A 16,007-nucleotide genomic window follows, 5' to 3' on the forward strand; every position below is an offset into this window, starting at 1 on the left:
ATCGTATACTTTTCATCTAATGATTACTAAAAAAATACTCCTATACTTTTCAGACGCCAAATGTGTATCGTTGCCCGATGACAAACTCGAGGGTCTTTCTGTTGAGCGTCCAGATCCAGAGTCGGTGTTACTACCATTCCGCGATAATGTGACCATCACTTGTAGTTCCGCAGGCCGGAAGCTGCGTAACACTGCCACCTCCGGGTTCCGTCAATGTGTGTATGACCCCAAGCCTGGGTTGCCTGATTATTGGCTGTCCGGTTCGCAGCCTTCTTGTCCACGTATCGACTGCTATCAGCCAATGCCAACACCTGGCGCTGAGTATGGTCAATTCGTGGACACGCGCTTCCAGAGTTCTTTCTTCTTCGGTTGCCAAAATACTTTCAAGTTGGCCGGTCAAACGTCTCGTCATGATAATGTTGTGCGTTGCCAGTCCGATGGCATCTGGGACTTTGGTGATTTGCGCTGTGAGGGTCCTGTTTGCGAAGATCCTGGTCGCCCTAGCGATGGCCGTCAAATATCGCGCAGTTACGAGCAGAGCTCGGAGGTATACTTCGGTTGCAATCGCCCCGGTTACATACTGATTAATCCACGTCCGATTACCTGCATACGCGAGCCTGAGTGCAGAGTTATCAAGCCACTGGGTGTGACCTCGGGCAAGATACCCGATTCTGCTATTAATGCGACTTCCGAGCGTCCAAACTACGAAGCGAAGAATATACGCTTGAACTCGGCAACTGGCTGGTGTGGCAAGCAGGAGGCTTTCACCTACGTGAGCGTAGATTTGGGACAGATACACCGCGTCAAGGCGATTTTGGTGAAAGGTGTGGTCACCAATGACATTGTGGGTCGCCCCACCGAGATACGTTTCTTCTACAAGCAAGCCGAGAATGAAAATTATGTCGTCTACTTCCCCAACTTCAATCTAACTATGCGCGATCCCGGCAACTATGGTGAGCTAGCGATGATCACATTGCCTAAGTATGTGCAGGCACGTTTCGTTATTTTGGGTATCGTCAGCTATATGGATAATGCTTGCTTGAAATTCGAGCTCATGGGTTGCGAAGAGCCAAAGAAGGAGCCACTATTAGGCTACGACTATGGCTATTCGCCTTGCGTGGACAACGAGCCGCCTATCTTCCAGAATTGCCCACAACAACCGATTATTGTGCGTCGCGACGAGAACGGCGCTGTGCTGCCAGTCAACTTCACCGAACCCTCAGCCGTTGACAATTCCGGCTCCATTGCACGTCTCGAAGTTAAGCCGCAAAACTTTAAAACACCGTCGTATGTGTTCAAGGATACCGTTGTGAAATATGTTGCCTTCGATTATGACGGCAACGTTGCCATTTGTGAGATTAACATCACCGTGCCAGATGTCACACCTCCACTGCTGCAGTGCCCACAGAGTTATGTCATTGAACTGGTCGATCGGCAAGATAGCTACAACGTCAACTTTAACGATACACGTAAACGCATTAAGACCTCCGATGACTCTGGTGATGTGCGCATCACATATACGCCAGAACGCGCTCTCATACCGATCGGCGCCTATGAGAATGTCACTGTTACCGCCATCGATAAATTCAATAATCGTGCCTTCTGCCACTTCCAAGTGTCAGTGCAAGCTTCGCCGTGCGTGGATTGGGAGCTACAACCACCCGCAAACGGTGTTATTAACTGCCTGCCTGGTGATCGCGGTATTGAGTGCATTGCCACCTGCAAACCCGGTTTTCGCTTCACCGATGGCGAGCCCTTGAAGTCATTTTCCTGCGAGACCTCGCGTCTATGGAAACCCACCTCTGTGGTTCCCGATTGTGTATCGGAGAATACCGAACAAGCCGATTACCAAGTCACTGCCACCGTCACCTATCGCGCCAATGGCGCTGTTGCGCAGGCCTGCCTCGGCCAATACCAGGAAATGTTGTCGCAGCACTACGCCGGTTTGAATCAGCTGCTGTCGCAACGTTGCTCAGCCGTTAATGTGAACATGAATGTCTCCTTCATTAAATCAGTACCCAGCTTGATGGAGGAAAATGTGGTTAAGATGGATTTCATACTCTCGATTTTACCCGCAGTTAGACAACCACAACTCTACGAACTCTGCGGCTCCACGCTTAATCTAATATTCGACTTGAGTGTGCCCTATGCTAGCGCCGTTATCGATTCTCTCCTGAACATCTCCAATATTGGCAACCAATGTCCGCCACTACGCGCGCTAAAGAGCAACATATCGCGCGGTTTCACTTGTAGCATCGGCGAAGTGTTGAATATGGACACCAGTGACGTGCCACGTTGTCTTCATTGTCCGGCGGGCACATATGTGATCACTGGCCAAAGTGTTTGCACGAACTGCCCACGCGGCTACTATCAGAATCGCGACCGTCAAGGCACCTGCATGCGTTGTCCAGCTGGCACTTACACGAAGGAAGAAGGCTCCAAGGCTCTCAGTGACTGCATACCCGTCTGCGGCTATGGCACATACTCGCCGACTGGTCTAGTGCCCTGCTTAGAGTGTCCACGTAGCTCTTACACTGCTGAACCGCCAAATGGTGGCTTCAAGGATTGCACGGCTTGCGCGCAAAATACATTTACTTTCCAGCCGGCAGCTTCCACAAAAGATTTGTGTCGTCAAAAATGTCCAGCCGGCTTCTACTCCTACACCGGTTTGGCACCCTGCTCGCCCTGCCCTGCGAACTACTACCAGAGCGCGATCGGCGCACAGACTTGCAATGAGTGCCCGACAAATATGCGCACAGATGGTCCGGGCGCTAAAGGACGTGAGGAATGCAAACCTGTGGTTTGCGGCGAGGGCGCTTGCTTGCATGGCGGTTTGTGCGTACCGATGGGTCATGGCGTGCAGTGCTTCTGCCCAGCTGGTTTCTCGGGCAGACGTTGTGAGATTGACATCGACGAATGCGCTTCACAACCTTGTTACAATGGCGGTTCCTGTACCGATCTGCCACAAGGCTATCGCTGCGAATGCCCGGCCGGTTACTCGGGCATAAATTGTCAAGAGGAAGTGAGCGATTGCAGCAATGATACCTGCCCAGCACGCGCTATGTGCAAGAATGAACCAGGCTATAAGAACTTTACCTGCTTGTGTCGCAGCGGCTATACTGGCGCGGACTGTGATGTGACCATCGATCCCTGCACCGCAAATGGAAACCCGTGCGGCAATGGCGCAAGTTGTTTGGCCTTACAACAGGGCCGTTACAAGTGTGACTGCCTTCCCGGGTGGGAAGACATACATTGCGAGCAGAATATCAACGACTGCGCAGAGAACCCATGTCTATTGGGGGCGAATTGTACAGATCTGGTGAATGACTTCCAATGCTCTTGCCCGCCTGGCTTTACCGGCAAACGCTGCGAGGAGAAGATCGACTTATGCCTGTCAGAGCCTTGTAAACATGGCACCTGCGTGGACCGCCTCTTTGATCACGAGTGTGTTTGTCATCCGGGTTGGAGCGGTGATGCTTGCGACAAAAACATTGATGACTGCGCCGACAGTCCGTGCGCAAATGAAGGCGTCTGCGTGGACTTAGTGAACGGCTATAGCTGCTCATGCGAGCCCGGCTACACCGGAAAGAACTGTCAGCATACAATTGATGACTGCGAATCGAGCCCTTGTCAGAATGGCGCAACATGCGTGGATCAATTAGATGGCTTTACTTGTAAGTGCCGCCCTGGCTTTGTTGGACTCAGCTGCGAAGCCGAAATCGACGAGTGCCTGAGTGATCCTTGCAACCCTGTGGGTACTGAACGTTGTCTAGATTTGGATAATAAATTTGAATGCGTGTGTCGCGAAGGCTTCACAGGCGCCTTCTGTGAAACGGATATTGATGACTGTGAGTCCAATCCTTGCTTGAATGGTGGTCAATGTCGCGATCGTGTTGGCGGCTTTGAGTGCAGTTGCAATGAGGGTTGGCGCGGTGTGCGCTGTGAACGTCAGATCACTTCCTGTGGAGGACAGTCACCTTGTCAAAATGATGCTAACTGCATTGACCTTTTCCTGGACTACTTCTGTGTGTGCCCCAGTGGCACGGATGGCAAAAATTGTGAAACAGCGCCTGAGCGTTGCATCGGTAATCCCTGTATGCATGGCGGTAAGTGCCAAGATTATGGATCTGGCTTAAATTGCACATGTCCAGCCGATTTCTCTGGTATTGGCTGTCAGTACGAATTCGACGCTTGCGATGCGCATGTGTGCCAGAATGGCGCTACCTGCATTGACTACGGCAACGGCTACTCCTGCGCTTGCCCAACGGGCTATACAGGCAAAAACTGTGAAGAAGATATCGTCGACTGCAAGGACAACTCGTGCCCGCCGGGCGCCACATGCATTGATCTGACGAATGGCTTCTACTGTCAGTGCGCCTTCAATATGACCGGCGATGACTGCCGCAAGACCATACAAGTCGATTACGATTTATACTTCTCCGATCCTTTGCGTTCCACCGCCGCTCAGGTGGTGCCATTCTACACCGGCGAATCCAACAGTTTGACCATCGCTATGTGGGTGCAATTTGCGCAAAAGGATGATACTGGCATCTTCTTTACGCTCTACGGCGTGCAATCAGCGCATATAGCCAACAATCGTCGGCTGCTGTTGCAAGCGCATTCGAGTGGCGTGCAGGTTTCCATCTTCGAAGATCTACCCGATGCTTTCCTCTCCTTCGGTGAATACACATCGGTCAATGATGGCCAATGGCATCATGTAGCCATACTGTGGGATGGCGTGAGCGGGCAGCTGCAGCTGATTACCGAGGGGCTTATCGCCAGCAAAATGGAATACGGTGGTGGGCGCGCTATGCCCGAATACGCGTGGGCTGTACTGGGACGTCCGCAGCCGGATGATACTAAACATTCGGCCTCCTATGCCGAATCCGGTTTCCAGGGAACAATCACAAAAACACAAGTGTGGGGACGAGCGCTGGATATCACTTCGGAAATACAGAAACAAGTGCGTGATTGCCGCTCCGAGCCAGTGTTGTACCACGGACTCATACTAAACTGGGCCGGATATGAGGTGACATTAGGTGGCGTCGAACGTACGGTGCCATCAATGTGTGGACAACGCAAATGTCCCAACGGCTATCAGGGACCGAACTGCCAGCAGTTGGTTGTGGACAAAGAGCCGCCAGTTGTGGAACATTGCCCTGGTGATCTGTGGGTGATTGCCAAGAATGGTTCGGCGGTGGTGACATGGGATGAACCACACTTTAGCGACAATATTGGCGTAACAAAAATTATGGAACGCAATGGTCACCGTCCGGGCACTACACTGCTTTGGGGCTCCTACGACATAACCTATGTGGCTTCTGATGCGGCAGGCAACACGGCTACATGCAGTTTCAAGGTGTCGCTGTTGAGTGAGTATTCAGTAGTCCGAAAGACGCTGTTGTCTCGAAATCTATAAATAACAATCTTCCTTCTTCCTTCTTCATAGCTGACTTCTGTCCACCTTTGGCAGATCCAGTAGGTGGTGTGCAAGTCTGCAAAGACTGGGGCGCTGGCGGTCAATTTAAGGTTTGTGAGATATCCTGTAATCCTGGCCTACGTTTCTCTGAGGAAGTGCCTGATTTCTATACGTGCGGTGCCGAAGGTTTCTGGCGTCCCACGCGTGAACCATCCATGCCGCTTGTTTATCCATCGTGCTCACGTAAGCTCTTGAAGTTATGTTTCGCTTTTGGTTCTATATTTATTCGGTACATATTTGTTTAACTTTTTTCGCGTAGCTGCTAAACCGGCGCAACGTGTCTTCCGTATCAAGATGCTCTTCCCATCGGATGTGCTCTGTAACAAGGCTGGTCAAGGTGTATTGCGCCAGAAGGTGACGAATTCCGTGAACGCACTCAATCGCGACTGGAACTTCTGCTCTTACTCGGTGGAGGGCACACGGTTAGTAGAAAATTTGTTTGGGAGTAGTTAATTTATATAGAGGAGATTTTATGGCGCATATGTATCTGTTCCAAGTTACTAAGAGATGAGCCAGATATTTCAAAGAGGGGGAAAGCTAGTATTCGAGATAGGTTTTTACGAATTTAATGCCGTTTTAAAGGTGTTTGGAATGTAAAAGCTTTTACACTGACCTTTCGCACTCCATAACATTGCATTATCCTACTAAGCTTTTTTATATATCTATGTTAGATCTCAGCTAGTCGATAAATGTAGGTGAGAGCTGGCCTTTATATCTGATCAATACGAAATTACCCTAATATGGATCCCGGGACATAGGGGCATCTCCGGAAACGAGGCAGCGGACGAACTAGCAAGGAGCGGCTCCGCACTGGATGTGTCCCACGCGGTGGACATGGGCGCCTCGCTCAGGGAGATTAAGACCAAAATTACCTGAAATTTATCATTCGAAGGCCAAGCAGAGGTGGAACTGCACAGGATCCTACAGTATTGCCCGGCAGTTCTGGGTGACCTACGACCCACTCAAAACCAAATCTCTCTTAGGAATAAGCAAAACAAATGCCTACAAACTTACTGCAGTGTGCACAGGGCATTGGTCCGTTGGGGTACATGCCGAAAGGATAGGACTGCCCTCCAATAGGCTCTGTCGCAGCTGCGATGACCCGGGCTCAAAAGAGACAGTCTAACGCTTGCTGTGCGAGTGTCCAGCCCTCGCAAGGATGAGGCTGAAGACGCTCGGCAAACCATTCCTGCAGAATATTTCAGAGTGCAGCTGCCTTCTCTGTATGACGTACTGCAATTTATTAAAGCCGCCAAATGGCTGTAGGTTGCACGAGTTGTGGAATCAAAATGGCAAACTTGCTAATTGCTTGTCACCGGAGTGACAATCCACTTAAACCAACCAACCAAGCTTTTTTTATAAAAACGCATCAATTCTCTCTGGTCGTAAAAGCTCTAAGCACACGCTCTGAGTCTAGTTAATCGAAATTTTCAAGAGTGAAAGCTTTATTTTAACCCGAAATAAAAAAAAAAATTGTATATCCAATAGGGATACTCAAATAATTTGAACTTTTTAGTAATAACGCTTTTACTTTTGACTCGTATCATTGCTAACTTTCTTTTGGAGCTTCTAGATAAATAATATTCAAACTCTTAAAAACTTTCAAAAAGTTTAGGTGAAAGTTGAAATGTCGTACAGAGAAGCTTTCATGCCTAGAGCCTTTAAATTAAAAACTTTCGTATATCTTTCTAGTGGTTTTAATTACAAAAACGAATTTAGTTTCAGCAAATATGTAACAAATTTAGCAAAATAATTGGTTTAAATCTAAAAAAAACGCAGCTTTACAGTAACAAATTTTTAGTTGACTGTATGTACTTTGATTTAACTTAAGGCTGGATATTATGAATCGCTAGGTCTAGATCGAAGTTTTACATAATAAACAAATGTAGCAGGACTGATTCAAACCTTCAAAGTTTATTTCAAAAACTTGAATGCAGCTTAGAAAAGGTTTCAAGCTTTTATTTATCTTTCAAGGGGTTTTAGATACGAAAATTAGTAAATTTCAAACAACTTAAACTCGATTTGGTTAATTACTTAGCTTAAAGCTTACAGATAAAGTTTTTCTATACTCACCTAACTTAAAAACCATTATGGTGATAGGTGGAGGCAGCTTTTACTCTGCACAGGTTAATAGAAAATGTACAGAAAGCTAAAAAAGCAATGCCCGCGGGCAAGTTGATGCCCATCACCGCATTATTTTTTAATTGAAAGCTTATATGGCGCTTAGAAAAGCTTTGTACAATATTTATAAAAATTCTGTGAATTTTAACAAATCGACCCCAACCGCAAAAAGACGTAAGAGCCATTTTTTGCGAAAATGTATTTTTTGATGCAGAATAACTCCTAGAGTTTATAACGGTGGTGGGCACCGGCCTGCCCGCGGGCAAAGTTCATTCAAGCTTTACATACATTTAGTATATAAAGCTTGACAGAGCTTTGCCTACGGGCAAGAGGATGACCGCCACCCATCTAGATACATTTCTGCGTCAAAATGAAAATTTCGAAAAAAATGTTGCTCAAGGTTTTTTGGTGGTTAGGCTCGAAATTTCTGCAAAATTTGAAACTTTTTAATCAGTTTAAATGGAAAACGGTTTTTTTATTTTCTGTCAATTTTCATATAAGATTCAAAAAATAAAAAAAAATTGCTTTCGTGAAATTTGCTGTAAAATTTAATGGACTAAAAAATTGCTTACACAGAATGTTTCTAAGAAATCTAATCAAAAAGTTCAAAATTTTGATGAAGCTTTTTTGAATTTTGTTAGATAACGAGCTACATTTTTATAAAAAAAAAAATAATAAACATTAAATACACGGAGAGGAATTAGTCAAAGAATGCTCTCTTCCCTATTTATGTTTTCGTCACTGTATTTAGGCTCCCTTTAGAAAGCTCTGATTTATCTTTTAAGTAATTCAAAGGTACGACGAGTAATTGATAATAATGACAGATAATCTAATACGGAACTGGGAAATTCATTGGTTTCAAACTATACTATGCTTGACTAATTATACCACTCTTGAGCTAAATCGAGGTTTTGAGGGCTTTCTAAGTCCTGGCCAAGATGTCGCTATACGGTTGGATTCTGAGTTCCACTTGGCCTTTCCATTGTGAACGTGGGTTCCGAGTGGCAACACCACTGCCACGGTGAGACTCTCCGCTCCACTCTCAGTCCCACACAGACAAATTGAAGAGGTATGCGACGCGATTTAACGGATCTATTGTGCCCCTCGTACCCACATTTATTAAGAATATTCTCTTTGAGAATCCTAGCCCCAGCTTTTTAGTTAGTAGCGGTGTTTCTTGCGGCTTCTAGTTTTCATTGACCATTGACCCTGATTAACTTGTTTTATGGGGCCCGATTCAGCAGTTTACTTTTTTATTTCGTTTTAAAGCTAATTCTTTTCTTTCCTTTTCCGCACAGCGAATGCAAGGATATCAAGATCGATGTCAAATGTGATCATTATCGTGCTGCTCAAAGTCAACGCGTCAGTCGCCAGGTGAAAGATGGGGGTGTGTATGTGATGGAAGCAGAGATTCCAGTGCTCAAGTGAGTATAAAAACACGAGTAACTATTTATATTAAGGAATTTTGCTAAAACCGTATACTTACATATGTATACATAAGTAAGTATGTATAATTTTCCATGTAATCGGTGTGTTTATATGTCTGTATGTATTTCTATATGTGCGTCTCTATGTGCCATTATTTTTATGTCTATGTGTTTTATGTGTAACCAACCTAATCACTGATTTACCTATAGCGAAAGCGATGAGGTCGATACGCGCGGTCGGCAAGGACGCCAACAAGCTGGCGGCGATACCTATATGCTGGAGATACTCTTCCCAGCAGTGAAGTATGTTCAAGTTGAATTTCAAATTCAAAGCTCAATTTGCAGTAGCTTAAATAGGCGCACCTTTGCTTGCTAACCTGGCTGGACGCAGGCGCTTCACTCACAAATCATGCGATATTCTTTTGCTATTTTTTTGGTGGCTTGCAGCTCTTCTGATTTTTGAGTTTTGAGTTTTTCATTTTATATTCGGTTGATGGCTGGTTTTATGCGGAAAATACGTTTAACATTAATGCTAACCAAACACCCTGTTGTCACAATGCAATCTACCTCCGCATTACTCACTAAAACTAAACTCACACGCTGTGCTCACAAGAACCAAACCAAATAATGCTTAGCTACCCATATTTGCTCTCATTTGCATACAAATATAATGGCTAATTTAAATTTTTCACATTCACAGCGACCCGGTCATTCACTCGACCACAGGCGAACGTTCGACAGTTAAAAATCTCTTGGAGAAACTCATTCTGGAAGATGATCAATTTGCTGTGCAGGAAATTCTACCCAACACTGTGCCTGATCCCGCCTCACTCGAACTGGGCTCGGAATATGCCTGCCCTGTCGGTCAGGTCGTCATGATACCCGACTGCGTGCCATGTGCCATCGGCACCTATTACGATACGGCCAACCAGACTTGTGTCGCCTGTGAACGCGGCACTTATCAGTCGGAAGCCGGTCAGCTGCAGTGCAGCAAGTGTCCGGTAATTGCTGGCCGTCCAGGTGTTACTGCGGGCCCGGGCGCACGCTCTGCCGCCGACTGCAAGGAACGCTGTCCTGCTGGCAAATACTTCGACTCGGACACGGGGCTGTGCCGCTCCTGCGGTCATGGCTTCTATCAACCCAACGAAGGCTCCTTCGGCTGCGAGCTCTGCGGGCTCGGCCAGACTACACGCTCGAGTGAGGCTACCTCGCGCAAAGAATGTCGCGATGAATGCAGCTCTGGTCAACAACTCGGCGTCGATGGTCGTTGCGAACCCTGCCCACGCGGCACGTATCGCACACAAGGTGTACAACCTTCATGCGTTGGCTGTCCGCTGGGCCGCACAACACCAAAAGTGGGCGCCAACTCAGTTGAGGAGTGCACGCTGCCAGTGTGCTCACCCGGCACATACCTCAATGGCACACTCAATATGTGCGTGGAATGCCGCAAGGGCTACTACCAGTCCGAATCGCAGCAGACGTCATGCATACAATGTCCGCCAAATCATAGCACCAAGATCACAGGCGCCACCGCGAAGTCGGAGTGCACCAATCCCTGCGAACACATTGCTGAAGGTCGTCCACATTGCGATCCAAATGCGTATTGTATATTGGTGCCTGAAACGTCGGACTTCCAGTGCGAATGCAAGCCTGGCTTCAATGGTACCGGCATGGAGTGCATTGACATGTGCGATGGTTATTGTGAGAATTCTGGAACTTGCGTCAAGGATTTGAAGGGCACACCATCGTGTCGCTGCATTGGCTCGTTCACGGGACCACATTGCGCTGAGCGCTCAGAGTTTGCTTATATAGCGGGTGGTATTGCGGGTGCGGTAATCTTTATCATTGTAATTGTGCTGCTCATTTGGATGATTTGTGTGCGTTCGACGAAGCGTCGCGATCCGAAGAAAATGCTGACACCGGCCATCGATCAGACTGGCTCACAGGTGAACTTCTACTATGGCGCACACACGCCATATGCGGAGTCTATTGCGCCGTCGCATCACAGCACTTATGCGCACTACTACGATGACGAGGAGGATGGCTGGGAGATGCCGAACTTCTACAATGAGGCGTACATTAAGGATGGTGGTGGTGAGTAGCGATTGCTTTCGCTTTGATTTTTCTTGTATTCATGTTATATTATGCTAGGTTGCGTAATGCTATGTTTTGTTATGCTATGTTAATGTTATGTTCGGTCATGTTAAGTTACGTTATGCTATGCTATGTTTTGTCATGTTAAGTTATGTTATGTTACGCTATGTTACGTTGTATGATCGCCCCATTTCTCTGCATAACAGGTCTTCATGGCGGTAAAATGAGTACATTGGCGAGATCGAATGCCTCGCTTTATGGCACTAAAGAAGACTTATACGATCGACTGAAACGACATGCGTACACAGGCAAAAAAGGTAAAAAGACACTACTGCACGAAGCACTACACTGAATGAAAGCTATAATATCACGATTTATCATTTACAGAAAAGAGCGACAGTGACAGTGAAGTCCAATAAGCGCTACACAGCAGCAGCAGCAGCAGCAGCAGCACAAACACACACACATGCGCACATCTAATAGTAGCCCAACAATGGGAAGCAATAAAATTGTGGTCATAAAACTAACGAATCAGCGTCACTTAGTAAACTTAACGACGTTGATACATTGTATTTAAATGCGAAATAGTTTTTAGCTTAGTCGTTCAAATTTAGAAGTGAAGGGAAATAGTGGTCGAGCAGTTAAGAGTTGAGTGGTAAAGGGGAAGGAACAAAATGCGAAATCACTGCCTTCGGTTATGAAAATCTACGATGTTTTTAAATACTCATTATAAAACAGCACAAAATATTTTTGAAAGAAAGCAAACAAAAACTAAACCATGAAGAAAGCTTTATATTGAATTGTTGTAATTGAAATTGTTTAAATTTTTAATAATTTTTAAAAACACTGGCATTTTTTCTTGAAGCACCTAAAAGTATGCGAAACACATTTATTAATTTGCATATGCGTTGTATAATAATAAAAATTTTTTGTTTTCACTTAAGCTTTTTAACTACAGATTACAATATTTAATGTGAAGCTTTTAAAGCTGCGTTAATTAAATTACAACAATACGACGAAATAGAAGTAAAAGGAAAACAAGACCATGCGTATTCTATTAAGCTGCAAAAGAGCTTTGGGAAGCCCGAAAGTTGAAAAAAGCTCGAGAGTTGTGAAGCTTTTACCGAGTTTTTAGCATTTTTCGGGTAACGCATCTTTCGGGTTTTTTGAGTTCAAACACAAACACCAATAACTTGCAGAAAGCTTGAAAGTCTCCCTGCTTTTACCAAGTTGTCAAAATTTGTCGAGTTTGAAATTTTACGGTTATTTTCGAGTTTAAGTGAATATCCTCACAAACAGTAATAATTTAAATTTTAAATGTAAATTAGTTATTAAGAATAAAAAAAAACAAATTTTCATTTAGCTTGTATGTATAAACACCTGGAATAGTAGCGTCCCTTAAATTCAGCGTTAATTTGTATAATTAATCATAAACAATTAATAATAATTAAGTATAATTTACTTATTATGCTAAGCGCACTTAACGAATTGTCAACGTGATGAACAAAATGAACAAAAATGAAATAGCATAAAATAGCAGCTTCGCGCAGAATGCAACGAAAAGTGAGCGGCAGTTGACGTATTGTTGCTGTATGCTCACATAGTACTTAACTTAAAATTTTTTTTTTAATTTTTTTATAATTTTTTTTAGTTACAAAACATTTTTTTATTTCGACTTTTCTATATTTATAATTTATGATTTAGATTTTTATTAAATTTTAAAATTTATGCAAATAGTAAACAAACGAAATTTTTCAGCTGCTATAAAAATTTTTATCTTAAAATTAAATAATGCAAGTTTAATGCAAAAATCATAGTCGTCGTTATATGATAATTTTAAAAATAAAATATGTAATATGTAATGTTAATATTATAAATATTAAAATATTGTATTTTGTACTATATGAAAATAAAAAACAAAAAATATATCAAATATACATACATATGTATATGTATGTAAAAAGTTCTTGGAGGAAATTGTAAGAGCAGAGGTGCACAATAGATATTAAGGGTCGTTTTCTCAACTAGTCTTTAGAATTTAACTACCCTTTAAAAACAAATTTTAATCCCAAAGTAATACGTAGAAAAGGCCTGTATCTTAAAAGATTCGTTGAGGACACACTATTTAGTCGAATGCTTTCGTCCCGATGTAAAGAGCTGTCCATTTCTAACCGGCCATATTGCAGCTAGGTAATTACGGGTAAATTTTATTTTTATTTTTGAAGTGAAACTTCTTTAGCGGCGGTTGGTTGGGTGGGAGTAAATTGTCAAATTCAGAGGAAATTGCACACGGAAATGGTGCAACGGAAATGATGCAACGGAAATGATGCAATGGAAATGGTGCAACGGAAATGGAGCAACGGAAATGGTTGGGGCTGAAACAAGTACTTCTTGTGTGTATGCATATGGTATGAATTTAACAAAAACTTACTAATAAAAGGTTAGAGGATAACACTTAGAAATACCAATACAATAATGAAAGTAAAGGTGAGTACGTACATAGATAAAGAAAATTATTAAGGCAAAGGTAAAAATAAAAACCAAAACAAAGATGTGTAAAGATATAGGCAAAAATGAAGACCAAGGTAAATTTAAACACTTCACTTATATATATAACGCCAAAGGTGAAGGGGAATATGTTGATGGAGAGAATGATAAACATAAAAGTAAAAACAAAGATGAGGATGAGGATACCGATAAAAGTAAAGATGAATATAGGGGAGGAAAGATTAAAATAAAGGTAATTAAAGAGGAAAGGATATAGAGAGAGACACAGATACTCAATCTGGGAACTATTTTAGCATTTTGGAGATTTTCGAGATTCGCGAGACTTATCGATTAAATAATGGATATTTTTATCGGTTTTGTTATCGATATTTATCGATTTTGTTATTGATATTTATCGATTTTGTTATCGATATTTATAGATTTTATTATCGATATTTATTGATTTTGTTATCGATATTTACCGATTTTGTTATCGATATTCATCGATTTTGTAATCGATAATTATCGATTCTTATCGATTTTGTTCTCGATATTTATGGACTTTGTTAGCGATGTTTATCGATTTTGTTATTGATTTTGTTTTTGATTTTGTTATCGATATTTATCGATTTGGTTATCGATATTTACCGATTTTGTTATCGATTTTGGTATCGATATAAATCGACTTTGTTATCGATATTTATCGATTTTGTTATCGATATTTATCAATCTTGTTATCGATATTTATCAATTTTTTATCGATATTTATCGATTTTGTTATCGATAGTTATCGGTTTTGTTATAGATATTTATCGATTTTGTTATCGAAATTTATCGATTTTTATATCGACATTTATCGATTTTGTTATCGACATTTATCGATTTTGTTATCAATATTTTTATTGATTTTCTAATCGATTTAGCTACCAATGGTATTATCGATGTTGCTATTGAAATTTTTATCGAATTTGTCATCGATTTGGTTATCGATATTTTGATGGACGTTATAATCGATTTTGTTATCGATTCAGTATGAAGATAAAAATGAAGATAATGGAAAAACAGAATAACATGAATGTTATTAAAGCGAACAGTGGTAGAGGTAGGAATTTACATTGATAGAAAAAAAGCGAAAAAATATAACCTTAAGCAAAAGCAGATGTGTATATGTATAGATAGATAAGTAACGTAGGTTTCACTTCTACAGTGTGGCCTAGGCGCACTTACTTTTTTTTTTAATTGGGCGGTCTATTACTGCTGAGTACACACAATAATCACTAATATAGTATGTAAATGTTACACCTGCTCATAATTAATTAAATTAGATAAGTTTCAACAGTTGCAGGATCTGAAGTAACCACCACATTCGCTAGCAAATTCGTACACATATGTATCTATGTATATTAAGGTTGTTTGAAAATATATGAGGGAAAATAAGTTTACCATTTTAAGCTTCCAACCTAACTAGTAACCAAATTTTCTACGTACGCCATAAACCCCAGAAAGTGCAATGGGCGGACCAATAAAAAATCTTTAGTATTAAAAAAAGGTTAAAAAAAATAATTGGGTATTGTTATTGGAAGTCTCTTGAAGAGAACCAAAGTTTTCCAAAAATATTTCAAGAATTCTATACTATTTCTACGCAAGGGTATTTTTTCCTTGTAAAATAAATGGAAAACTTTGAGCGACCTCTAAATATTTTTTCATTTCAAAATCAAACAAGTAATTTAAAAACAAAACCGACTTCAATTCTCATATAAAAATTTAAGATTATCGTTAATCTCTTCATGATCCGATGGTCGCATTTAAACCAAATTAATATGGGATCACCTGTGTGAGGTAACAACTTTCGTTTAACAAGTAATTATAGAAATCGGTTAATGTGGTCCATGTTATGCGGTAACATACATAAAAAAAAAATATTCCGACGAATTGATAACATTTCTCCTTTTTGTGAAGTCGGTTAAAAATAGGGGTATATTTTTTCGATATAGAACAATCGTAGGAGTGAGAGCATTAAAATTCCCACTTTACTTTTTTTTTTTTTACCACCCTAATGAGTACATGTAAAAATCTAGTACACACATTTAGTTGATTAGGAATTTTGCTTAGCTACAATCAATGCCGCTGTCCCACGCACATTCTCTCAATCACTTACATAAATAAATACTTAACATTTTTAAAGCGAGCCTCTGCCTCTAACCATTTCTGTTTGCTATTAACCTCTACCTCAGCCTTTCTATTACTCAGAGTATGTACTCACCCTCCTCGATTTGTTAGTCTTAGCCTAATTTTTCATGCCACAGACAGTACTAGAACCATTCACACACCAAATTTGTCACGTTTTGAAGAGGGTACATACTATTTATTCGCCAGTGTTGCACATTCGTCGATTCAGT

The 16,007-nt window shown here is 42.2% G+C and overlaps 1 protein-coding gene across 8 annotated transcripts in view; it reads left to right on the forward strand.

Moving 5' to 3' along the window:
* Window positions 1-12,417, forward strand: part of LOC118735677 (sushi, von Willebrand factor type A, EGF and pentraxin domain-containing protein 1) — a 101,885-nt gene extending 89,468 nt beyond the window's left edge. For 5 of the 8 annotated variants that reach the window (XM_036465585.1, XM_036465587.1, XM_036465586.1 and 2 more), the window contains 8 exons: window positions 54-5,372; window positions 5,450-5,662; window positions 5,739-5,901; window positions 8,899-9,024; window positions 9,238-9,330; window positions 9,728-11,121; window positions 11,328-11,436; window positions 11,505-12,417. In XM_036465585.1, the coding sequence (XP_036321478.1) occupies window positions 54-5,372; window positions 5,450-5,662; window positions 5,739-5,901; window positions 8,899-9,024; window positions 9,238-9,330; window positions 9,728-11,121; window positions 11,328-11,436; window positions 11,505-11,601 (7,514 nt within the window). In that variant the 3' untranslated portion in view covers window positions 11,602-12,417. Of the gene's footprint in view, window positions 1-53; window positions 5,373-5,449; window positions 5,663-5,738; window positions 5,902-8,898; window positions 9,025-9,237; window positions 9,331-9,727; window positions 11,122-11,327; window positions 11,439-11,504 lie in introns of all 8 variants that reach the window. The other 3 variants (XM_036465590.1, XM_036465592.1, XM_036465591.1) reach the window with 3 other exon arrangements.
* The last annotated feature ends 3,590 nt before the right edge of the window (window positions 12,418-16,007 follow it).

Source organism: Rhagoletis pomonella, unplaced genomic scaffold, assembly GCF_013731165.1.
Source record: "Rhagoletis pomonella isolate Grant_MI unplaced genomic scaffold, Rhpom_1.0 Rhpom_scaffold_00003, whole genome shotgun sequence".
Lineage (NCBI taxonomy): Eukaryota > Metazoa > Arthropoda > Insecta > Diptera > Tephritidae > Rhagoletis > Rhagoletis pomonella.